This window comes from Benincasa hispida, chromosome 10 (assembly GCF_027475165.1).
Source record: "Benincasa hispida cultivar pf3 chromosome 10, pf3_genome.v1.1, whole genome shotgun sequence".
Classification (NCBI taxonomy): domain Eukaryota; kingdom Viridiplantae; phylum Streptophyta; class Magnoliopsida; order Cucurbitales; family Cucurbitaceae; genus Benincasa; species Benincasa hispida.
Window position 1 is genome coordinate 56,296,791 of NC_143487.1, and position 25,576 is coordinate 56,322,366.

The window sequence follows — 25,576 nt, forward strand, 5'->3', positions numbered from 1 at the left end:
TTGCACGTGCTTTAGTCTTTGAAACATTAATTATGACGGCAGAAGAGATAGGAAGTCAGCGTCTGATGCCTAGTCGTGATTGACACTCAGCCTTTCAAAGGTTGACCACGTCTTCAGGAGTAGAAGAGGTCATTTGTCAAACGCCAAGGGGGAACACGACCATTAGCCTTCGAAAGATTAAGCACGATACAAAGAAAAATGGAAGGGCACCCCGAGTGTCAATTTTCAATCGTCTCAAACATGAAGGTGTTGAGAGTTGTTCCAGCAAGAAATGGTCCAATAAGACGAAAAATGAAGGTGAAATTCACAGCAATGTTCCTAATGTAACTACAAAGAAGAAGAAACTGATATCTCACCGCCAGTTTGGCATCGTCTTAGGCATAAGGACACTAAAAGTCAATCAGGTGAGAAGTCATCTTGTGAAACAAAGGGCGATAGAGAAATTTGTAGTGTTGTGCCTTTGCGAATGAAAAGAAATATCTTCATTTTTTTCAACACAAGAAAAGTTTCTTTAAAGGTAAAAAATATAAGGTCATCTTTACTGATTCTAAAAATGAAAGCCTAGAACATGAGGAAGATGAAACTTCATGTCACCACATTTTCATCATCGAAGAGTTGAAAAATGAAATGTATGAAGAAGATGTGAAGGATGCCCCACAGACACTTGAAGATGGTGGTCAATCTGTGGATGAACTTAATGAAGTGAACCTTGGTACAGTAGAGGAACCGTGCCCAGCTTTCATTAGTACATCTCTCTCTAATGAGGAGGAGGGCGAATACATGAGTTTACTCACTGAGTACTGGAAAATCTTTGCTTGGTCATACAAAGAGATGCTAGGGCTTGATCCAAAAGTAGTGGTCCATCATTTCACGATCAAACAAGAGTATCGAGTAGTTAAACAAGCTCAACGATGCTTTCGACCTGAGCTTATTCCCCAAATTAAAGCTGAAGTCAATAATTTGATTGAAGCAGGATTTATCCGCGAGGTTAAATACCCAATGTGGATAGCCAACATTGTCCCTGTTAGAAAGAAGAATGGACAGCTTCGCGTTTGCATAAACCTTCGCGATCTAAATGACACGTGCCCAAAGGACGATTTTCCATTGCCCATCACAGAAATCATGGTTGATGGGACTACAGGGCATGAAGCCTTATCCTTTATGGATGGAGTATCTGGATATAACTAAATAAGAATTGCTCTTGCAGATGAGGAATGACGGCTTTTCGGACTCTAAAGGGAATATACTATTATAAAGTGATGTCCTTCAAGTTAAAGAACGCTGATGCTACATACCAACGTGCCATGCAAGAAGTGTTTGATGATATACTGCACAAACATATCGAATGTTATGTTGACGATCTCGTAATTAAGTCCAAGAAAAGACAAGATCACCGAAGGGATTTACCTGTGAAAATATCAACTGAGGATGAACCCACTCAAGTGCGTGTTCGACGTGACCTCAAAAAAGTCTCTCAATTTCGTTGTGAGAGATCGAAGGATTGAGATATACCAATCCAATATTGATGCCATTCAAAAGATGCCAAGGGCAAAGAATTTACATGAGTTAAGAAGTCTTCAAAGTCGTATAGTTTATTGATGCGTTGTGAATATGATGAAATAATGATGTATATTGCGATGGTGGTGTATACATTGCACATGCAAGTTTTCCTAGTAAAATCAGAGTATAAATCCTACTAGGTTGCTTGGTAAGCCTAGGGTCGAACACAGGGACTATTGAGACAATATGCGACAGTAAATTTTGATTCCTTTGCGGTAACAATCAAAACAATAAATTGGTAGGTATGTTTGTTTAAAATATAAATCCTATGCGACAGAATTGAGAAAAGAGTTAATAACAGCGAAAGTTAAAATGAGTATGCGGAGAACGGGTTAAGAAGGGATTTAGTTAACACTTCCTAAGATTGCGTTCAGGTTATGCAATCATGCTATACACATACAACAGCAGGTCATCTCTCAATGCAAATGCTATAGTTTCTAATTTTAGGACGCATGTGATGTATACGATAATGTCTATAGGACTTATGTCTAAGCCTCTATTCTTGTCTATGCGATGATGAATGACACACACATACACAAGGCGACCACATACTATCATATCCTATTTCTAGGGTGCATGCGATGCATGATAGCAAACAGAACTTATCTCTAAGTTTCTATCTCTTGCTTATGCGGTTCTAATCTGACTTTCTCAAACCTAGATTCTAACCTAACTCTCTCAAGTCTAGGTTCTTTCTTTAGACTGCCCTCTCAAGTATCTCTAAAGGGTGATGGACGTATACATAAGACAAAATGATCGCATAAAATGAAGATCTTAGGTCATGCTAACTAAGTGCTTCTCAACCCATTCGGAAGTTTAGTTACTCATGCATAATGTAAAGAGAGTGAACAGATGTAGAGATGCAAATTCCATTTTATAAATAAAATTAGAATACAAAATAACAATGGAAAGTAGGGATAGTGAGCCTATAGTGTCTAACTTCCCGAGGCTTTTACACTGTGTTTTACTCTACTCTGTCCAAAAGAATGTTCTTGCTTTCACAAGAGTCAGCCCTCTCTCCATTTTCAACACTTCCCGGTAGTCTCTCGAGCTAACCAGGAATGATCTTTCGGCATCTTCTCTCTTCACTTGCCTCCGCCTTCTAAGTTTATGAATTAATGACTACGGCTATCTATCTCTATGTATATGGTGAAAGAGAACTCCAAAATTCTGAACTTCTTTTAAGGAATGTGGCCTTCGGTATTTATAGAGCTTCAGGGTGAAGGGCTTTTCTCTCAAATGATTGCAATGATGGGATGTCATTAAATCTTTGTCTGATGTGCCAATTAATGGTGACCGAAAAGTTGAGTGTACTCGCTACAGTGTGTCGTTAATGACTTGTCAACTAAATTCGGATTCGACCGTCTTTAGCTTCCTGTCCCATGATGATTTATTAAGCTTTCACCTTTATACGCTGTCTCTATGCGGCCACCTTCTTGAGCAGATCTTCGTGAACGCATACGATCGCATAGCTTTGCGGTCGCAATCTTCTAATGCGCTCGGACGCTGAATTCCTTGGATCGCAATTCTGCCTTGCGCTAACACATTTTCTTGTACAAAATGCGTAAATTAGCTGCTTTAATGTGATGGGCGCATGCGATCTCTCAACTTAATGCTTTTGGACACGATTTTACATATTTTTACCATCGCAATCCTACATTGTTTTATATCTTTACGTTGTAATAACGTGCATTTCTGCCCGTTATCACTTATATACGGAGGTCTATTTCCAACTTGGTTGGTTGATGTCAACCTTTCAAAAACTTATGAGAAAAAGAGAAAATTCCAGTGGGACGAGGCTTGTCAAAATGCTTTTGATAGTATGAAGAATATTTGCTTAATCCTTCTGTCCTAGGCGCTTCTGTAGTAGGCAAGCCATTGATTTTGTACATCATCACGCAAGAAAGATAATTGGGGGCATTTTTGGCACAAGAAGGTGAGAAAGAAAAGGAACATGCTCTCCACTATCTAAGTAGGACATTAACTGGAGCTAAAATAAATTATCTCCTATTGAGAAAACGTGCCTCGCACTCTTCTTCGTTGTCGATAAGCCGAGACACTATATGTAGGCTTTCACAGTTCGCCTAATTGCAAAAGTCAACCCTATCAAGTACGTTCTATTTAGGTTGATCATCTCCAGACGCCTAGCCAAATGAGCGATCATGTTCCAGCAATATGACATTGTCTATGTATCACAGAAGGCGATTATAGGACAACCATTGGCAGACTTCTTAGCAGTTCACCCAATTTCATCAGATTGGAAGTTATGCGAGGACTTACCCGATGAAGTTTTCTTCGTGGAGATCACAGAGCCCTAGACCATGTACTTTAATGGTGCAACACGAAGGAGTGGTGCGAAGGCAGGCATCGTCCTCATGTCACCTGAGAAACATATGTTGCCCTATAGTTAACACTGGCTAAATTATGCTCGAACAATGTCACTAAATATCAGGCCTTGATAATTGGCCTCTAAATGGCGTTAGAAATTGGAGTATCGTACATAGAGATTTATGGCAATGAAAAGTTAATAATTAGTTAGTTGCCACTCCAGTATGATGTTAAGCATGAAGATTTGAAATGTTACTTCACTTATGTCAAACATTTGACAGAAAAGTTTGACAACGTGATGTTGGAACATGTCCCGAGCTCAGAAAATAAGAAAAAGGATGCCTTGGCAAACTTGGCTATTGCCCTGACAGTTCTAGACAATGTAACTCTAAACATATCACTTTATCAAAGGTGGGTTATACCATTATTCGAGACTGAATGTGAAGAAATGAACGTGATATCAGTCTGTTTGATCAGTGAGGAAGACTGGCAAAAATTCATTATAGATTATCTTGAACATGGAAAGCTTCCGAAAAACCTCCATCGTAAAACTAAGGTGCGAAGAAGGGTTACTCCCTTCATTTTTTACAAAGGGATTTTATATCGCCACTCTTTCAAAGGACCCTTTCTTCGATGCCTTGGAAAAAAGGAATCGATGAAAACTTTGGAAGAAACACATTCAGGTGTCTGCGGCACGCATCAATTTGGACCAAAGATTCAATTCCAACTAAAGAGGATGGGTTATTACTCGTCGAGGATGATTCAAGATTCGATAGAGTATGTAAATAAGTGTGAGGTTTGTCAATACCATGCGAACTTCATTCATCAGCCATCTAAACCTCTACATCCGACTGTAGCTTCATGACCTTATGAAACATGGGGACTTGATCTTGTTGGTCCTATAACACCTAAGTCGTTAGTCAAACATTCTTACATCCTTGTAGCCACTAATTACTTTTCAAGGTAGGCCGAGGCCATCACCCTGAGAGAAGCTAATAAGAAAAATGTAGTGGATTTTATCCATACTCACGTCATTTACTAGTATGGTATTCCCCATTGAATTATGAAAAATAATGGGAGAGTTTTCCAATGGGTTGATGGATAAATTATGTGAGAAATTCAAGTTCAAACGATAAGTCATCCATGTACAATGTAGCTGTAAATGGGTTGGCAGAGGCATTCTACAAGACTTTGTGCAATCTTCTGAAGAAAATTGTCTTTAAGTCGAAAAGAGATTAACAAAGAAGATTAGGGAAGCGTTATGGGCTTATCAAACTACTCATCGTACCCCTACAAGGGTTACACCATATTCACTTATTTATGGAGTGGAAGTCGTTCTCCCTCTAGAAAGAGAAATCTTGTCATTAAGAATGATAGAGCAAGAAGGGTTGATTATAGAAGACAATTCCAAATTACGTCTTCAAGAATTAGAAGCACTTGATGAAAAGCGGCTGGAAGCTCAACGGGCATTGGAATATTACCAAGCACGGATGTTCAGATAAGCACGTGAAGCTTCGATCTTTTCAAGTTGGTGATCTGGTAGTTTCTGTAAGAAGACCCATTATTATGACGAGACATACAGGAAATAAGTTCACACCTAAATGGGATGAACTCTACATCGTTAAAGAAGTCTACACAAATGGAGCATACAAGATCATTGATCAATATAGACTAAGAGTTGGCCCAATCAACGAAAAATTTCTTAAGAAAATTTATGCTTAATAAATATGTAAAAGAAAAAGAAAAAAAAGAGAACCAACTCGTTATCGTAAGAGTATAAACTACATGTTGCTCCTGGCCCGCATGAGCTTAAAAAGTGAACGACAAAAAAATTTGTTTTGAACTATGTTATGAATTGATCCTATTATCATAAAAGGTATGTAGGCAACTTAAAATAATATTTAAGTGCAATCATACGCAAAAAAATAAATAAATAAAAAATAAAAAATAAAAATCCATTAAATCAAAATATTCGAAGTTACATATGCAAAATAATAAGAGATTGACTCGAGCAAAAAAAGGGGGGGGGGGAGGGGTGGCGCTGGCTAAAGTCAAAACTTCCACTTAAAGTCTCTTAATTCTTCGCATGCACTCTCCATGTTTCTACAAATTGTAGCTAAAGCCTCAATACCCGCATCAATTATAGCGGGGGTGCTCTCAAGGGTATTGATTTCTTCCTGGATTTTGGGAATTTCAAGTTCTTTTCCATCTATGGCTTCCTTTTTCTCACAAGATAAACTTGACAACTTCCTAGACTCAGCATTTAGGCTTTGAAGTTTGATTTCTGGTTCCTTCTTTTCCAAGGATAATTGGGCAGTTTGTAGTTGAATGATTTTGTCTTCTTCTCGTAGTTGGCTTATCAATGCCAGAGCTTCTTTCATGCAGGATGCCTTTTCACCCAATCCATGGTCCTTTTCAGCTGACAATTGTGTAGAATACGAAGATTGTACCACATTGAGATTATCTACCCTCTTAAGATAACTATTCACAAATTCTTGAAGAGGAGCCAAGTTGTTCTCATGAATCTTGGAAATGCCAAAATAGATCATTGTTATCTTTGGTTTAAGGCCTGATATGTGCTCAAAGGAAATACGCACAATGTTGTCTTGAATATCATCCCACATAGATAATGTTATTTTCCAATAAAAGTTTAAGACCACTTCCTCACCAAAATATAGAGAAGGCTCAGGGTGCCTAATAATCAGTTCACTGTCAGCACATCATGTTGGCTCAAAAATCTTAAGATGACCAAAAAGGGGCATGGTTTTCTCTATTTGAGGCGCTTTAGAACGATTAACCTTTTTGGATGAATGATCTAAAGTTTCAATGTTCTCAACATATTGTAATACCACGAGGAATTATCGAAGCAGTTGGAACTCCTTAAAAAAATCATCATCAAACATCTTTGCCTTCTTTTAGAGTATTTTCCAATGATGATCGTCGTTATTATTATGACTCTCTTCTTCATAAGCAAAAACATCTTTCTGAAGGGTAGGAGTTGCTTCATTAATTAAACGAATTTGCTTACCCTCTGGTTACTCCCTTTATTATTAGGTAACTTAGGTTGCGAGGGAGAAGGAATAGCGCTACTCACTAAGTAATGTATGTTATCCTCAAAATAACTCTCATGTTTTGTTAACCACCAATTCCTATATTGCGGTGTAACGTGGTTGTATAGCTCCAACGTGTGGGTTGGTAGGAACACTTAAGACAATGACCTATGTCTGGTGCAAACTCTAAGGAGGTATATCACATTGTAGAAAGTGACGACAAGTGGAGTTCCCTCATATCATTAGGAATAAATTTATAAATCTGAATTTCCGACCAAATCAATAAGGGTTATATGATTCTATAATCAAAATATCCGCACATTGAGATGATACGTAGCATGATCGCATATTAGAAAGTTGGCAAGATTGTTGAAATGATAAATTTCGATCATCGATCAGACACTCATGCCTATTCCGGTTCTGAGAATTCATGTGCCATTGAATGTTTGCACCTTTTATGGATCCATTCTTGCACTTCATATTCTCCAAAATAAATTGAGCCACCTTCATTAGAAAAATATGCCATTTTTGGACCCCGAATATCCACTAAATCGGGGTAATGAGTATTAAAATAGTGGGCTAGCCATCCATGGACATAATGCATGGGAAATAAAAGTCCATGCATCTGATCGGATTTGAAGCTTCAGTTATCAACTTCAAGCCATGATAAATATTGGATAGTACAAGCTCTAGCCATTCCCAATAGCAGCGATAAAAGTAATTCTCTAGGGACTTTGTAGGATTCTATCAGCAAAAACAGAAGCACAAGGATCATCTAAGCACTCTAATTCACTAATTTTGGCAAAATATATAGCATTCTCTTGCAAAAAACAAGTGAGTTTCAAGACATACCTCTTGTAGAACTTCTTCAAAGCTCCTTTTCCAGCTGCTATCTTCTCCAAATTTTGTTGCAGATCACCACAAGATCTTCCCCACTATTCTCTTAGTGCTCTAGATTGAGTTTTGTGACTCAAAACAAGCTTGAATCAGAGGATGAAGAAGAAAAGCTCGCAGCAGCAATCTTGGTGAAGAACCTTTTCTTCAACTCGAATTTTCTCTAAAATTCTCTATAGATTGCATGCTCGATTCTCACTCCAATCTCTTCATTATATTGGAGATCAACATGCAAAGGAGATTGCATGAGTTGCAGCTCATGCTAGGAAAAGACAAGGCAAAGAAGATGCTATTTATGTGAGCAACTTAGGTGATGGATAATGGAAAACCCAATTTTTCCATTTGTGTTTTGTTTTCGAATTTTCCAATTTTATCATAAAATCAAAAATGATTTTTCCAAAATACATTTTGATTTTAAAAATTGAAAAATGTAATTACTTTTTAAATAAAACTAATTAATTTAATATCAAATATTAAATTAATTTTAACACGTATCCATCTTTATATATTTAAATCATATTTAAATATAAATTCTCCTATTCCGTTTAATTCTCAAATTAAACACGTAATTATATCTCATATAATTATTAATTCCCTTAATTCTAAATTGAATGTTTCAAATTAACTTATCACGCTATTCTAGAGCTAGTCCATTACGAGCTAGTAGGGGGACCTCGGGAACATATAGATCATGGCTCCAACGATCCAAGATTAATTGGCTAAACTCATTACCTAAATTAATCCCCATTTGTTAACTAATGGGTCACTCCACTAAAGCCCATAGTTGCATTCCTCTCACTGTAGATATATTATGTTCACATAATTTAACCATAATCAGCAAGTCAACATTCACAGGTTGTTCGTAATAACGGCTGAGTCAAATATCTGTACTGGTTTGTAATCTAATTACTAAACCAAACTCTCTCAGCCTAGTGAGAAGGTGGGACTCCTTATTCAAGACCTCGGTTCAGTACTTGAGAGAACAACCTTTCTCCTATCCCTAAATCGGGTAGGCGTGAACTTCGTCTTGCACCCTATGTCCCCAGCTATCTATCCGATCTTACCCCTGAAATTGGAGTCTTATTGAGCCAGCGATGTTGATTCAACCCCTCACCTATGCAAATCTAAGGGCAATCCCGAATAAACAGGAGTTCATAGTTAGCTTAAGATTAAGATCGAGTTACCTAGGTCATCTAGGTGAAATAGTCAGTCTTATACAGTAAACAACATTATAAAGTAAGAGTAACTTATTTCATAGGACGCCCCCACTCTTCATGTCATAACATGTACAAATTAGGATCACATTGTATGTAGCACTTTACAACTCTTTGTAACAACTACAGAACAACTACAGGGTAGGTCGCATCCAATGGTGTTACCAAAATAAGGTACCCAACCTCATTCATGTACCATAGATCATTTTTTACTATTCATGTACAATAGTCATAAGTCTTAGTTTATTGGAATTAGACTTTCATACAATTTACGAAATCAATAATAAGTTTATTGATTATAGAAAATGTTTATCATTTTACAAACTGCGAGTTTTAGGACATAAAACCCAACAGACTTTTGTGGTGGCATTCCAGCGAGTCACACCATCAATTATACAACACTCAAGAGTTAACATCCGATCAGGAGTAGAGGCTTTGTCAGAATAGAAGATTGTAATATCCACACATTGTCTTTTTGAGTCAAGGGTACCTTGGCTGATAATTCAAATGGGATCATGTCGTCCAAATATGGCCATAAATTTATGAACGGACCAACAAATGGCTCCTTCAGAATAAGACTTAGCCCATCCTTTATAGGTTGATTCCTATCTTCATGAATAACAAGATGTTCCTAAAAGAAACAGGTGCATGAAGGACTGAAGAAAGATGGTGAGCTTCATAAGGACTGAAGAAAGAGAAGAAAAAGGCAAAATCGTAGAAGGAAGTGAAAAGAAATTTTTTAAAAAAAAGAGAGAGAGAGAGAGAAATAACTTTAAAAAATAACAAAACCCCAGTTTCTTTTTTTAGTCGTAGCCCCTCCCTTCACGTCATCTTCCCTTTCGAAATCCAACAGCCACCGCCTAAAACCCATATTCTCTGATGTCGCGAAAACTTACCGTTGGTCGCTCACCTGGGGATCGCTGCTGGAATACGGTCGTCTGCCAGCCGCTTGCCACCGTCGCCACCCTCCCGTTGGAGTTCCTCCGTCAACCACCGGTCGCCTTTACTGCCCGAGCCGTCGAAAGTTCATCAGCCCACTAAAGGTATTTCGCAAACGAGTCATTGCAAATAAAAAATCAAAAGAAAAAAAAAAAGAAGAAGAAAAGAAGATCGAAACGAAAAAGAAGAAGAAAAAAAGAAGACGGAAATGAAGACAGAAATGAAAAAAAAAAAAAAAAAAAAAAAGAAGAACAAAAGGAACAAAAGGAAGAAAAGAAGAAAGACAAAAACGAAGGAAAAACAAAACAAAAAACAAAAAAGAAGAAGAGGAAGAAAGAAAGAAAAACCAGGGAAAAAGGGGGGCAAAAAGACCCATGAATGGGAGTTGGTCAAATTACGAATGCATGGTGTTGGGCTTAATTTATAGCATGAACTTGTTTGATTTAGGTTTATCTAAATCTTTTCAAATTAGCAAATATAAAATCTTTTCAAAATGGGAAATGAAATTTCATGATCTTATGTATATATACATTTTTTTTAATTTATTAAAAGAAATTGATATTGAAAAGAATAAGTGTGAAATTAGATGATAGAGATTATTAAAAAAAATAAATAATAAAAATAGTAAAAATTAATTAATTAAAAAAATCTTTATTCAAATTTGAATGTGTATCGCATTTTACCCAAATTCAAATGGTCCAAATCAAATTAAATTGATGATAAAATCTCAAATTTATGTGAAATTTAAATTTAGGCATATTTCAAAATTCATACTAAATTCAAAATTTTAAGCTTTTATCTTCAAATCAAATTAAATTGGGGGATGAAACTTGAAATTTTTCTTAAATTAAAATTTTGGACATACTCTAAATTTCATGCAAAATTCAAACTTGTAAGCTTTTATCTCTAAATCAAATTAAATTTGGGATAAGACTTGAAATTTTTCTTAAATTAAAGTCTGGTCATGTTCCAAACTTTATCACAAATTTTAATTAAACTTATGTACTAAATTAATGGTTTGATTAATATGACATATTGAAATCAAGAATAAATTACTTGTATTTCGATTCTAACTTTATCTTTTTCGAGATTCATCTATCCATAAATGTGCCTAGGGCATTTGTTGAAGGATAAATTTTGGACCAATCAGAAATTGTCACATCATTTACCAAATTAATGACAAATTTACAAATCATCTAATCTAGAAATAATTAGAAAATTGACATGTGTTCTGAATTGAAATTGAATACATAAATTGGCGGATCTTGAGGATGCCACGTGTTTTCTATTGGAGAGGTACCAACATGCAGTGGAAGACAACAGGATCGATTAGTACACTAATTCATTAATTTTGGCTTAAACAGAAACATCTTGAACAGAATTTAATGGGTTTCAAGAACATACATTTGAACAGAGGGAATTTGGAGAAAGCTCACTATAACAACCCAAAATGAAGAACATCTTCTTCTACCCGAATTTTTTAGAAAAATTCATTCGGTTGTCATCATCCAACTTCACTCCAATCTCTTCAATATATTGAGGACATTCATGCAAAGAGATTTGTTACATGGGATGCACTCATGCTTGGAGTAAATGAAGGTTGAAGATAATGGGTTTTATGGCTCAACTTGAAGATGAAGATGAAAAATCATTTTTCATTTTTGTGTAATTTTTTATTTCCAAAATCTATTTTGATTTTAAAATCATATTTTATTTTGAAAATCAAAATTTATTAATTTTACAAATTAATTTCATAAATTAATTTTCTAATAAAATTAATAAATAATTATTTAAACAATTTAAATAATTCTAATTAATTTAATATCCAATATTAAATTAATTTTTACACAAATTCATCTTCATATATTTAAATCATATTTAAATATATATTCTTCAATTCTGTTTGATTCTAATTTGAACATTTCAAATTAATCATGCTATTCTAGAGCTAACCCATTTTCGAGCTAATAGGGGGTCCTGTGGACCTACAGATCATGAGCTCTAACGATCCGAGATTAATCGGCTAAACTCATTAGACCGATCTAACCCCCATTCATTAACTAATTGGGTCACTCCACTAAAGCCCATAGTCAAACTCCCCTCACTGTAGTTATATTATGTCCACTCGATATAACCATGATTAGTAAGTCAACCCTTCATAAGTTGTTCGTAATAACGGCTGGGTCGAATCTCTGTTTTACCCCTAAAATTACCTCTTGTTCCTCAAGTCCCCACTAATCCCCTAATAAACAATTGTTCTGTGATCCAATCAACAAAAGCGAGTCCCTCTCAGGCCAATGAGAGGGCGGGGCTCCTTGTTCAAGACCCAGAATCAGCACTTAAGGGAACAACATGTCTACTATCCCTAAAGCGGGTAGGAGTAAATTCTCTCTTTTACCCTATGTCCCCAACTATTTATCCAGTCTTACCCCTGAAATGGCAGTCTTATTGAGTCGGCGCTATTGAGCCAACCCTCACCTATGCAAATCTAAGGGTAATCCCGAATAAATAGGAGTTCATAGTTAGCTCAGGATTAAAGTCAAGTTACCTAGGTCATTGCTTTGAAATAGTCAGTCTTAAATAGTAAACAGCGTTATAAAGTAAGAGTGACTCATTTCGTGGTCCGATCTTGTACAAACCCTTTTTGCACAAGGATACCCCCACTCCTCATGTCCAACATGAACGAATTAGGATCATTTCGTTTTGATAGGCCTCCAATTATGTTGCAATATCAAAACATAAAGAATAGAGGAGATAAGGGGAAGTCAGTGGTTGAATCGGTTAAGGACAATTCTGTTGGGAGAAGTTGAGGTTTAAAAAGAAGAAAGAAACCGAAAGAGAGAGGAGGGAAGTTTGAATATTTGGAGTGAGGAAGGCGAACTCTCGAGAGTGGGAGTTTGGAAGTCTCTATCGTGTAGAATCCGTCGTAGTGTGCCGCTCATTGTCTACCTTTTCTATTAAGCGATCGAGTAGTAGAACGCAGCGATCGTGTAGCATTTGGTAGGCAATCGTATAGTATTTGGTAAGCAATCGTGTAATATCTTGTAAGCGATCGTGTAGTATCTTGTAAGCGATCGCGGAGTGTTTTGTAAGCAATCGTCTAATATTACTCAATGATCGTGTAAAGACTGTAAGCGATCGTATAGAGTTTGTAAACAATTGTTTAGAGTTTGATAAACGATCGTCTAGTCTTTGTTTAACTCATATCGTTTAATGAAGAATTCGTTCATCGCTTAGTTGCTATCTCGGGTGATTGTGCCAACTTGTTATGATAATAAAGTCTTTTAAAGATCAATGTTCTAACAAATTGATATCAGAGTAACCACCTGGGCAATCATGGCTCATAAACGTTTTGAAGAGAAATTGGAGTTACTAGACCAAGAGATCTTTGGACTCAGAGTCAAAATGCAGAAATTGCCAATCATAGAGAAGAATTTGGCGTCATTAGTGAAGAGCATTGAGCGATTGGGAATGCATATAGAGAAACATCAACAAATGCTCATTTCCAATGTTATAGAAATGGCCAAGGGAAAGGCAAAAGTGACAGAAGAGGCAGAAGGATCGAATACCCATAATGGGTGTGGAACAAATAGTTCAGTGAAAGCAACTAGTGAAGACGTAATTTGCGACCGAAGTAAATTCAAGAAAGTAGAAATGTCGATGTTTAGCGAAAATGATCCAAACGCGTGGTTATTCAGAGCAAACTGTTATTTTCAAATTCATAAGTTGACTGAATCTAAGAAGATGACGGTGGCAGTTGTGAGTTTCGACGGTGCTGCATTAGACTGGTACCGGTTGAAAGAAGGCAGAGAGTCGTTCAAAGATTGGAAAGATTTGAAAAAAAGGATGTTAGTGCGATTCTGATCTTTAAGAAAGGGATCAATCTGTGGAAGATTCTTGGCTATTAAATAAGAAACGACTGTGGAAGCATATCGAAATCTGTTCGATAAGTTAGTAGTGTCGTTTCCTCATCTGTCGAATGAAGTTCTAGAGAAGACATTCATGAATGGGTTGGCGTCGTGGATAAAGGTTGAAGTTGAGTGCTGGGATCCTACCAGGTTAGCGCAAATGATGTTGGCATAGCGTGTTGAAGATAGAGAAAATGCATGGGTCGAAGCGGGACGAGCGCGAACATACGGAGGTAAGATCCAAAATTCGAACTCTTTGAAATTCAATATAGAAAATATGAGTAAGGCAGTACGTGGAAGTGTAAAACCCAGATTTCCATTTTCCTTACTTAAGTAGGTGGTTAAGAAAATTAACTAAGTAAAAATTAAATCCTATGCTGAAGTGAAGGAAATTTCTAAGTGTTGAATAGATTTTCCTTGAGTAGTTTTGAGTTAAGCTTTAATTGATGAAATTTGGCTAAGTGTAAGGTCAAAAGGACCCATGCATTAAGAGTTAGGAGACATTAACGCATAAGTTGAGAAGGCAACCCTGCATTTGTAAGGTTGGACGCATGATTGGCTGAAGTATTAACAAGAGGCATTGCCAAGATAACAATGCATTGAAAGCCAAGGTGAAAAATGATTAAGTGTTGGACAATGCGTTGGTGTGGTGCCATGCATTGGCCATAAAGTTTTGAGAGGTTACTTGGGCATAGAGAGAGATTGAAGTAGGGCCAAGAATAACGCATGCGGCAGCCACTACTTTTGGAGGTTAGATCAACGCATAAGGTGCGACGGCTGCGATGGATGCGTCGGACACGATGGTATGCATCTATGCGGCCGAAGGAGATGCGTTGGTAGTTTGTGGTGATGCGAGGGCATGCGGTGAGGCGAGGGCACGCGTTGACGTGGTGCGAGGCATTCTTCGATGGATGGCATGCGGCGATAGAGGCATGCGGTGATGGAGGTGGACGCGATGGATGCATTGGACGTGAAAGTATGCGGTCGATGGATTGCGGCCGAAGGGATGCGTTGAAGACATGCGCGCGCTGCTATGCGTTGATGTCATGCGACCGTACTATGCGTTGATGACATGCGGTGGTGCTAGGCATTAATGTCATGCGACAGTGCTATGCGTTGGTGGTCTGCGGCGGCCTTGCTATGCGAGAGTGTATGGCCGAGGGCGTGCGGTGATGCAACCTACGGTATGCGACCGATGGGTACGCGTATACGGCCAAAGGAATGCATTGGTAGTATGCGATGGAGGGATGCGGCCGAAGGAATGCGATGGAGGCATACGGCCGAAGGAATGCGTTAGTAGTATGCGATGGAGGCTTGCAGCGATGAATGCGATGGCCTTAATAAGGTATAAGCTATGCGATGTATCGAGCTAAGGTGGACGTATAGTGATTTGCCCTTGCGTTGTTAAGGCTTGCAGTAACAAGGTAAATGAGGAGGGTTGCATTGGTTATAAGAGATGTGTTAGCAAGAACCTAGGCGATGGTGAGCTATGCCTTGAGGTGTTGAGTTGAGAACCAAGTCAACCCAAAGGTTGCTATGCGTTGGTGATGTGCTATACATTGGACATCCGAGAGCATGTGGGCGCATAGGACAAGGCTAGTACTATGCGTTGAAGGAGTGTTGGTCATTATCCTAGTTGAACGCATATGAAGTTGGATGAAAGCATATGAAGGATGTACGCATTCAAGGACGTCATCCGGACATGTGGCTTGTTGGGAAGAAATCTTAAGCCTTAAGCAAATGAGGTGGATGCATAAGAAGACATGCAAAATTAAGGGCTATGCGTTGGTAAAAGGGGAGCAAGACACCTTGGGTTGCGCTGACACAAGATTGCGTTGATAGTGTAAGGAAGAGACACTTGGACATGCGGCCAAGTAGGAAGTGTTGGCCTTAGAGCAATCTTGGATGCCTATAAATAGAGCCAAGGAATTCAGATAAGAACTCAAAATCTCTTTAAAGGACATAAAGAAGAGTGTATTGAGAGGAGACTATGCATTGGTAGTAAGACCATGCGTTGGTTAAGAGGTTCTAAGAGGGGAGATGTTGTCGGGCAGAAAGGACATAAAGTAGCATCAACTTAGGATGAGAAGTTCTCCTAGAATACTCGTGCGTTTGGGGTGATTTTAAAGCCATCTAAAAGCTAATAAAATCTAGTTTTTAGGATAAGGCTGTTGGAGAAGAAGCTCCAAGGAACCGAGCTGGAGAATGAGGAAAAGACAGAGGGGTCGAGCTGTCGGGTAATAGAGGCCAGTCTTGATGTTTTGAAGATTCTGGCCAAACCAGGAGGAGTTCGAAGCTAATATTTTAAGTAAGATTCCTGAGACATTTTAGAACATGCTTGCAGAAGGAAGTATCTTAAAATAAGTTCCAGAACTATGAGTAATCTAAGCTGATAATTGAATCTAAAATTTAGGGTTCAAAAGGGAACCAAGGAAACCTAATGAACTTCGGAAAGGAAAGTTCCTAACCAAAAAGTGAGTGGTTATTATGTTGTTATATTGTTGGTTTAATTTCTATATATAGGTAAATATATATAGGGGATAATGTTAAAATGGCATGATCAGGGATATATGTTTGTCTTATTATTATGCTTGTTAAGATATTGCTTGTATGTTTGTGTTGGAAACTGAAATTGTACCCGAGATATATAATTAGCATGCTTGAAAAAGTACTTGGCGGGAAAATACAGTCGGCTTCGGCTGGCGGGAAAATATAGTCAGCTTCGTCGGTGGGAAATGATAGTCGGTGACAACCAGCGGGAAATATAGTCAAGTTACCTAAGCATAGCTAGCGGGAAAATAGTCGATGTGCACATTGGCAGGATAATAGGGTACAGGGAAAGTTTCTATAGGAATTGTTGATACATTGCTTTAATATATATGTGAAAGTGCTGGGGAAAAATGTATGATCATGCCAGGGATAACCAGCGGTAAAGTTGGGGATGTTCATATTATGTAATAACCAGCGGTTAAGCTGAGGACGATTGTTTTAACCAGTAGTTGAGCTGGGGATAATCCAGCGGTCTGACTGGAGAAATAATTGTGAATTTGTGGTAATGTTCTTGTTGACTATGCATTGATTTCCAAAAAGTATATCTCTGTAGTCAAAGTTATTTGTTTATCTAAAGGCACCACTCATTGGGCTTTATAGCTCATGTTTTCCATGTTTTATGTTTTATCTCCCCCCCCCAGGTAGCAAAAGATGAGGAGTTTCAGGGTGCTGCTAAGGTCAAGGTCTGCCACAAGCTACAGTTAAACTTCCAGAGGGTTTTAAAGAGTAGTTGTTGTAAACTTTGTAGTTAAGTCTTGGAGTTGTATAAATGTTACATTGTTGTAATATAAAATGGGCCTACTTAATCGATTGTTATTATCTCCTTGACTTAATCAGTTAGTTGTTGAATTTGTTCATTGGTATCAGAGTTACTTCCACAAGAGTTATTAGGCAATAAGTGTCAAAAAAAGGGTTGATCACTGCTGCAATCACATCCTTTCCTAGGCTCAGAGGGTAGTCTGGGATGAGGCGTGACAGGAAGTGAACCGAAAGAGGGAGGGAAGACCGGAGAGTCATTTTCGATGAGGACAGTCACATTGCGAGGAATGTCGAATAACGATAACCGGAGAGAAATTCCTATAAGAAGGTTAACAGATGTTGAATTTCAGTCGAAGAGAGAAAAAGGGCTTTGTTTCCGGTGCAACTAAAAGTATACTGTTGGGCATCGGTGCAAAGGGCGAGAGTTGAGAAAACTGAGATTACTTGTAGTGCAGGCGTCCGGTGAGGAATGGGAGTTGTATGAAGACGACGAAGTAATGGAAAAGACGTTTGAATTGAATATGTTGATGTTGAGTGAGGAAATTTCACCTATTGTTGAACTTTCTGTGAACTCGGTTGTGGGATTGACAAACCTTCGAACAATGAAGATTAAAGTGGAAGTCAATGGAGAATCGGTGGTGATACTGGTAGATTGTGGAGCTACGCATAACTTCATATCAGAGAGTCTAGCAAATCATCTACAGTTGAACATCACAGAAACGACCAATTATGGAGTAGTTTTGGGATCAGGAACCACAGTGCGAGGTAAAGGAGTATGCAAAAATGAAGAAATGAGGTTGGGTGATTGAAGAGGGTGTGATAATTTCCTGCCATTGAGCTAGGGAGTGTTGACGTAATTTTGAGGATGCAATGGCTACACTCTTTAGGAAAAACAGAGGTAGATTGGCGGAACCTAACAATGACATTTGTTCATGAGGGTCAGAAGATTACTCTGTAAGGGAATCCAAGTCTGACAAAGGCAAGGATTAGTCTGAAATGTACGATGAAAATATGGGATGCTGCCCTACGAGTACTTAAGGAGCATTTGTGGGTGGCTGAAGAGAAAATGAAGAAGTATGTCAAAAAGGTGGTTGAACAGCCAAAAGGAAAATCATCTATAGAACCTTTAACCAATGAAAATCATACTGGGCTACCTGAACCAGAAGTTGTATTGAGCTCTCGACCTGGGATGCCACATCGGGGACGTGAAGTTTTAGTGAAATGGAAAGGACTGCCAGAGCGTAAAGCGACTTAGGAGGTATTAGATGATTTTCAAAATCAATTCCCAGAACTTTACCTTGAGGACAAGGTAAGGTGGAGTGGGAAGGTAATGATAGGCCTCCAATTATGTTGCAAAATCAAAAAAAGAAAGAATAGAGGAGATAAGGGGAAGTCGGTGGTTGGATCGGTTAAGGACTACTTTCAATTATGTTGGGAGAAGTTTAGGTTTAAAAAGAAGAAAGAAACCGAAAGAGAGAGGAGGGAAGTTTGAATATCTGGAGTGAGGAAGGCGAGCTCTCAAGAGTGGGAGTTCGGAAGTCTCTATCGTGTAGAATCCATCGTAGTGTGCCACTCATCGTCTATCTCTTCTATTAAGCGATCGAGTAGCAGAGAGTAACAATCATGTAGCATTTTGTAGGCGACCAGATAGTATTTGGTAAGCGATCGTGTAATATCTTGTAAGTGATCGTGTAGTATCTTGTAAACGATCGCAGAATGTTTTGTAAGCAATCGTCTAGTATTACTCAGTGATCATGTAGAGACTAAGCGATGGTAAAGAGTTTGTAAATGATCATTTAGAGTTTGATAAACGATCATCTAGTCTTTTTTTTACTCATATCGTTTAATGAAGAATTCGTTCATCGCTTAGTTGCTATCTCGGGTGATTGTTCCAACTCGTTACGATAATAAAGTCATTTTAAAGACCTGTGTTCTAACACGTTTATAGCACTTTACAACTCCTTGTAACAACTACAGAATGGGTCGTATCCAATAGTGTTACCAGGATAAGGTACTCAACCTTATTCATATACTATAGATCAATTTGACTATTTACTCGAACTTGTTTCACCTTTATGTCTTCACATAAAGTTCAAGTACTCATCCACTAGTCAAGGGACTTTCAGATTTATTGGATTTCTATCAAACAATAGATCTATTCAATAACACCTTTTATTGAATTTTCAGAATAAATTCGATTGTTTACATACCACGAGTTTTAGGACATAAAACCCAACATTTTCGTCATGACCGTTGGATTGAATGAAATAATTTGATCCAATTTGATATGGTTTTTTTGGCTAAATTTTGATTGAGCCCAAAAATAGGCCTAAGTTAACCCAAATGTCAAATAAAGCCCAAATCCAATCATTTGCCCCAAAGTCCAGGTCCAGGTCCATGTACATGGACCAACCAAGTCCAAGCTCAAGCCACGACTACAAAACCCACTTGAGAACTCTATAAATAGAGGATTTCTCTTTATTTGTGAGATCAGCAATTCTACACTCCAGAGCCTAAAAGAAATTCTCTACAATCAGAAGATTCTTTGACTCCTGAAAACTGAACCACTCCTTGATGCTCAAGCTCTGAAGATACAATGATTCTTCTAGGGCTTCAAACTACAAGAACATCACGCGCTCTGCTTTCTCAAGTCAAGCGTACTCATTCAACTGAGAGAGAATCAGATGATCAAGTACTAGAGATCAAACCACATCGCATCAAATCAACACAAACATAAGTTCAACTCCTCGAAATAAATTTCTCAGGAAATCTCGTGTGGATAGAGGTGTATTTTTTTTGGCAAAATTTCCTTGTTATTATTTTTATTCTTTACTTTTTACTTTAATATTTTATGTTAACGTCTACCATTGATTTATCTTTTTATTCAATCCAATGGTCTAAATTTAATTTGGTTTTTACCAACTTTTTTCTCTATATAAACTCATCATCTCTTCTTCAAAATCCCTAACAACTTCACCAATTTTTTTAATCCTTCAAAAAGTATAAAGTCTCCATTGTTGTCCTCTCCAAGCTTTCAATTTTTTCTTTTCATCTTATTCTTAAGAGAGATATCATGAGGAATCACTTGTTGAGTGCTTTCAATCTTGTGAATCCACTCTATTAAGAGGGTTTGTAAGTATGTTCTTTAATGTTTATAATTTATTGTCCAAGCTAATCTTGACCTTGAAAAAAAATCATATGTAAGGTTTGATCCTAATTCATTAAAATGATTGAGTTTGCTCTTGAATGGAGCGGTATAATGGCTGAGCTCTAATCTGTGAAAAGAGTTAACAAAATTTCCATTCAAATAACCAAGAGAAAAGAAGAGCTTAGGGACTGAGGTACATCAGGTTGTGTTGAATCATTATAAAATCATGGTGTCAATTTCTTTATCCATCTCCTACATTATTTTTGCAATTGACTTTTGTTATTGTATTTTATAACTTGAAATTAACCGCAATATTTTATCTTGAAATTAATTACTCATATTTTTTCTATAACAACATCACTAGAACCAACTAAAAAAAAAAAAAAATTAGAAAGACAAAAATATACCTTAAATTCGATGGATTCATACAGGAAAATCCTCCCACCACATTTAAGAGCAACCCTCGTTGAGTGCCCAAGAGTCCAAATGGTCCCTCACTTGATTCCATAATCAACCAATATGTTGAAATTTGTCACACATTCACACCATACTATCCTCAAGAATCTCCTTCCATAAGGGACCTTACAACAATCAAATTTACCGCTTCTTGCCTTCAATAATTTCATTGTAGTCGTACCATCATACTTTATAATGAACGAATGGAAACTCCAAGAGGCAACCTTCAATCCATCAATTATAGCCCAAACCTTTAGAATCAATGGATCATAACGTTTTCACAAACGTACCGGCATTCTACGCCTTGAAGCATCTCTTCATGGTCTCAAAAACCCAATCTAAAGCGCTCTTCCCATCATCTTATCTCTATTGAGTGTCACATGATAAAGACAAAATTTGAAATTAAGTTCACAACAATCTTGAAATAAACTACTAATCGTTACGATCCAAGCGAATGGTAAGATTTTTTATTTTAAAGTTTATGCGTTTCATCGGGTCTTTTAAAACTATGAGATACTTTTTTTGACAAAAAAGTATTTTATATAATTTAGCCTTAAATCTTTGTTGGGATTTCATACGGATAGGTCAAATTTTGAAGCCCACTTGAAATTTGGCCCATCTTTAAAAAACACTTGATTTTTTGCCTTCTAATGATGTCAGCCACATATGAAATGTAGTTCAGTCCTCAAAACGTTCGAAGATGCGTGTGCATCCCAGTTTCTCGCTCATTCATCTCGTTTTACACTCATTCCTCTCATTCTTTATTGGAAAGAAATCGAACGTTTTAAATTTAAAATTTCAGGCTTCCTCATTCCTCTTGCTTCATCTTCTTTCCTCTCCCTCAATTCGATATTTTTATCTCTCTCAGTACAGTCGAAATCGAACGCCAAAACTTGCATGTGATTTTATTTTTGTACCGTCGAATGCCAAGAAATTTTGTATCGTCTTCTTCCACTAGTGAACTATCTCGTTTGCTCCTTTCTACACCTCCAAAAGTTAAAGTAACATTGGTACAAATTGTGGTTTACATTTTCCATTTCTTTCATGTGATTCCATTTCTGTATAAAATTAAGGAGAGAAAGAATGAGAGAAAGAATGAGAGAAAGAACAAGATGAAGAACGAGAGAAACATCAGTACAAATTATGGTTTACGTTTTCCATTTCTTGCATGCGATTCTATTTTTGTATAAAGTTAAGGAGAGAAAGAACAAGATGAAGAAACGAGAACAATGAGAGGAAGGAGCGAGATCTTGAAACGAGAGTTTTCCAGAATGCTTGATAATGTGATTTTGTTCCTTTTCTTTCTCTAATTCTTTTTTTTTTTCTTTTACCTACAATTGTAATTGCTAATATGAAGATTGCTACAAAGGATCATTTTCCTGGACAGGCTATAAGCCTTTTATCTCACATTGGGATCGCAAATAAGATAATCACAGGGAAACTTACAGAGAGGTAGCTTTAAATGTTTAGGAGGACTGTGTTTGAAAAATTGGTGGATAGGGACATAGTCTTCAATAGCCCACTAGTCTATCATATATTATTGAGGGAGGTGGAAAGTAGTAGGTCTGATTCCATGACCCTTGGCTTGGATGGGACGATTGTTGAATTTTCGAAGGAGGATTTCCTATTGGTGACTGGATTGTGGTGGTCACCTACTAAACTAGTTTGTAATATTGAAGTGACGGAATCTCTACAATTGAAGTATTTCAAGAATTTAATGGCGATGGAAGTACATCCCACCAAGTTTGAAGAACGTTATAAGGCGTTAAAGTTCAAAAATGACTTGGATGTAGTGAAAACACTTGTATATTATTATGATTTGGGGTTGATAGGAAAAGAAAAGACAAAAATTAGTATTGATAAATCGTTATTGGATGATGTGGATAACCTTGAATACTTCAACAGCTTAAATTGAGGACATGTTTTATGGGAGGAAACCTTCTGTTAGGATCTACTAGCATGCAATGGAAGCAAACAAATTCAATAAGGACTTTAATTACATTTAACTTGAGTTCTAAAAACATGCTTAAACAGAAGTTTAAGAAGAGAGTTTATTTAACAACATAACTTCGATGAATTCTCTCAATTCTAAGCTGCTCTTCACGTGATTTCAGCTCCAATACAACAGTGAACCACCAAGAAATCTTCTCTACTATTCTCAGCCTTGAATTTTAGTGGAGGAACTCTAAATTGGAGTGAATTTGTGAAGGAAAAAATGGGTTTTTATCAAGAAGAAGAACATTGCAAGCAAGAACTTTTCCAACAACAAAAACCTTAATCACCTGTACAAATTGAAGAGGTTTTATATTTAATACACATGCAAGGACTGAAGTTTAGCAACATTGACACTTCAATCACTAGAAATTTAGTGGGCAAGGTGTGTAATTGAAGAGGAAACACCTCCTACTTCACAAAAGTGCGGTGTTTCCACTTTCTTTTCAAATTTCCATTTTTTGTTTCATTTGTTTGTAATTTCAATCAATTCAAAATAATTAAAATCAAAATCAAAATTTCAAATTCTGAAATTTGAAATAAAAGGAGAAATTAATTTAATTAATTAAACATAAATAATTATTTAAATAATAATTTAATATCAAATATTAAATTAATCACACACCTAATTTAAAACATGAATCCTATTCATATTATTTAAATCAATATTTAAATATTACAAACTCTCCAATTTTGTTTAATTTTGATAAATTAAACATTGATTAATTATATTTAATATTTACAAACCCTAATTTGAATTTTGAACTATTTAAATTCAAATCCAAATTTGAACATTTTCAAACTGAAATTCAATTTGAACAATTCAAATTGATATTATTCTATATTCACTCAAATCATTAATTCAAGGTGTTCATGTTTTACGAGCTAGTAGAGTGACCTTATGGACCTACAGATCATGAGCACCAACAAATTAAGATTAATTGGCTAAAACTCTTTAGACCAAATTAATCAGTATTCGCTAACTATCAAGTCACGTCACTATAGCTCGATAGTTGCATTCTTCTCACTGTAGATATATTTGTTGGGTTTGATACCTTAAATCTCGTAGGGTCCTATTGAAGGAAATCAGAATCGGGATTTCCATGAGTAGTGAGATAAGACTATTCCAAATTACAATCATGAATCAACAAATCATTTACAGTCGACTACAAACAAACGGTTATGCGATTCATACAGAAATTACAGCATGTAAAATACAAATGAACAAGGGAGACAAACTCTTCGAACAATAGCAGATGTGTCTCCACGCTCCGTTGAGCGATTCTGATCAAACAACAGCGACCACGAACACTCGATCTACATGACCGCAACACCGCATGAACACTTCCTGCTCGTCCTTAATGATCTCCTCGGTCACGAACTCCTCCGCAACACGAACGGCCTCTACAGCACCACGAACGGCCTCTAGAAAACCTCGACGATGTTGAGTTGAGTCTGACACCACCAACAAGGTGACCTTGGTATTTTTGGTGTGAGAATCCAGAGGGTGAGCTCTGTTCGGACTTTGTATGAGGCAGACGAACGGAGGAAACAACGATCGCGTACACAACTGGGCAAGTGGAAGAAGGTCGAGACTTATCGTATAGGTTGATGCCCAATCGTTTAGATAAAGCTATGTAATCGTCTAGCAAAAGCTATGTGATCGTTTAGTCTATCGTTTAGCTCCATCTATCGCGTACAAACTCTACATGATTGTTTACCTTGGGCCAGCGATCGTCTAGCAAAACTATGCGATCGTTTGGTAAACACTGCAGAATCGTTTAGCTCACACCTGCACAATCGTTTATCATATATAATCAAAATATCTCTTGTAAATTTGAACATTTCAAATCAACACCAAGAACTGATCCTCAACATAATCCAAGCTACCAAGGGGACCTCATGGACCTGTAGCTCCGAAGCTCCAACGGTACGTGAATAACTAACTAAACTCTTTAGTCACGGGATCCACTATCCGTTAACTGCCAGGAACTCCACTAAAGATCGATAACTGAACTCTCTTTACTACAGATATATTATGTGTCCATCTTAACTAATCAAAAGTGCGACAACCCTTCATAGATCGCTTCTAAGTATAGTTGGGCCAATAATCGTTATACCCTTGTAGTTACATTTGTCTCCTTAAGTATCACTGATCCCTCTAATGAACATAAATCATAGTTCTACTATGACTGAGTCTTCTCTTCCAAAGAGAAGCTGTGGCCACTATGTTCAAGCCCCGGAATCAGCCCTTAAGGGAGCAATCTCTCTATTTATCCCTGCTTCAGGAAATAAGTGAATTCCATATTGTGGATTGAGTTCCCAGCTCCCAGATCAGGCAAGTCCCCAAAAAGGTAGGCATGTTGAGTTGACAATCTGGCCACTCTTACCCATACTAATCAAAGGACCGCCCTCAAAGGTAGGAGTTCACAAAACACTCAGGATTGAGGTCGTGTCACCTATGGTCGTTTAGGTAAGATGCAAGTCTCTAGTATCAACGGCGTTATATACAGAGTCTAGACATCTCGTGGTCCAGGTTTTATACAAACTCTTTGTATAGGACACCCCCGCTCCACGTCTCCATATAAATGGTCAGGATCTACCATCTGTAGTAGTTTACAACACTTGCAAACCTCTATAAAGCGTGTTGTATCCGTAGTGTCACAAGGATCAGGTATCCCACCTTAATCCTTATACTACAGACCGATTTAGGTTATCACTTAAGGCATGATCCACTTGTATATCACATATACATGCCTAAGTTCACATAAGATAACC

General features: G+C 37.3%; 1 protein-coding gene across 1 annotated transcript; it reads left to right on the top strand.

Annotated features, from left to right (window-relative positions):
- Positions 1-627: 627 nt before the first annotated feature.
- On the top strand, positions 628-1,188 carry LOC150033480 (uncharacterized). Its single transcript, XM_090306420.1, has one exon. The coding sequence runs from the start codon at positions 628-630 to the stop codon at positions 1,186-1,188; it is 561 nt and encodes a 186-aa protein (XP_090162546.1).
- The last annotated feature ends 24,388 nt before the right edge of the window (positions 1,189-25,576 follow it).

What these genes read in the sequence shown, in the direction of transcription:
- LOC150033480 (XM_090306420.1), top strand. Translation starts at nt 628, where the DNA reads ATGTATGAAGAAGATGTGAAGGATGCCCCACAGACACTTGAAGATGGT.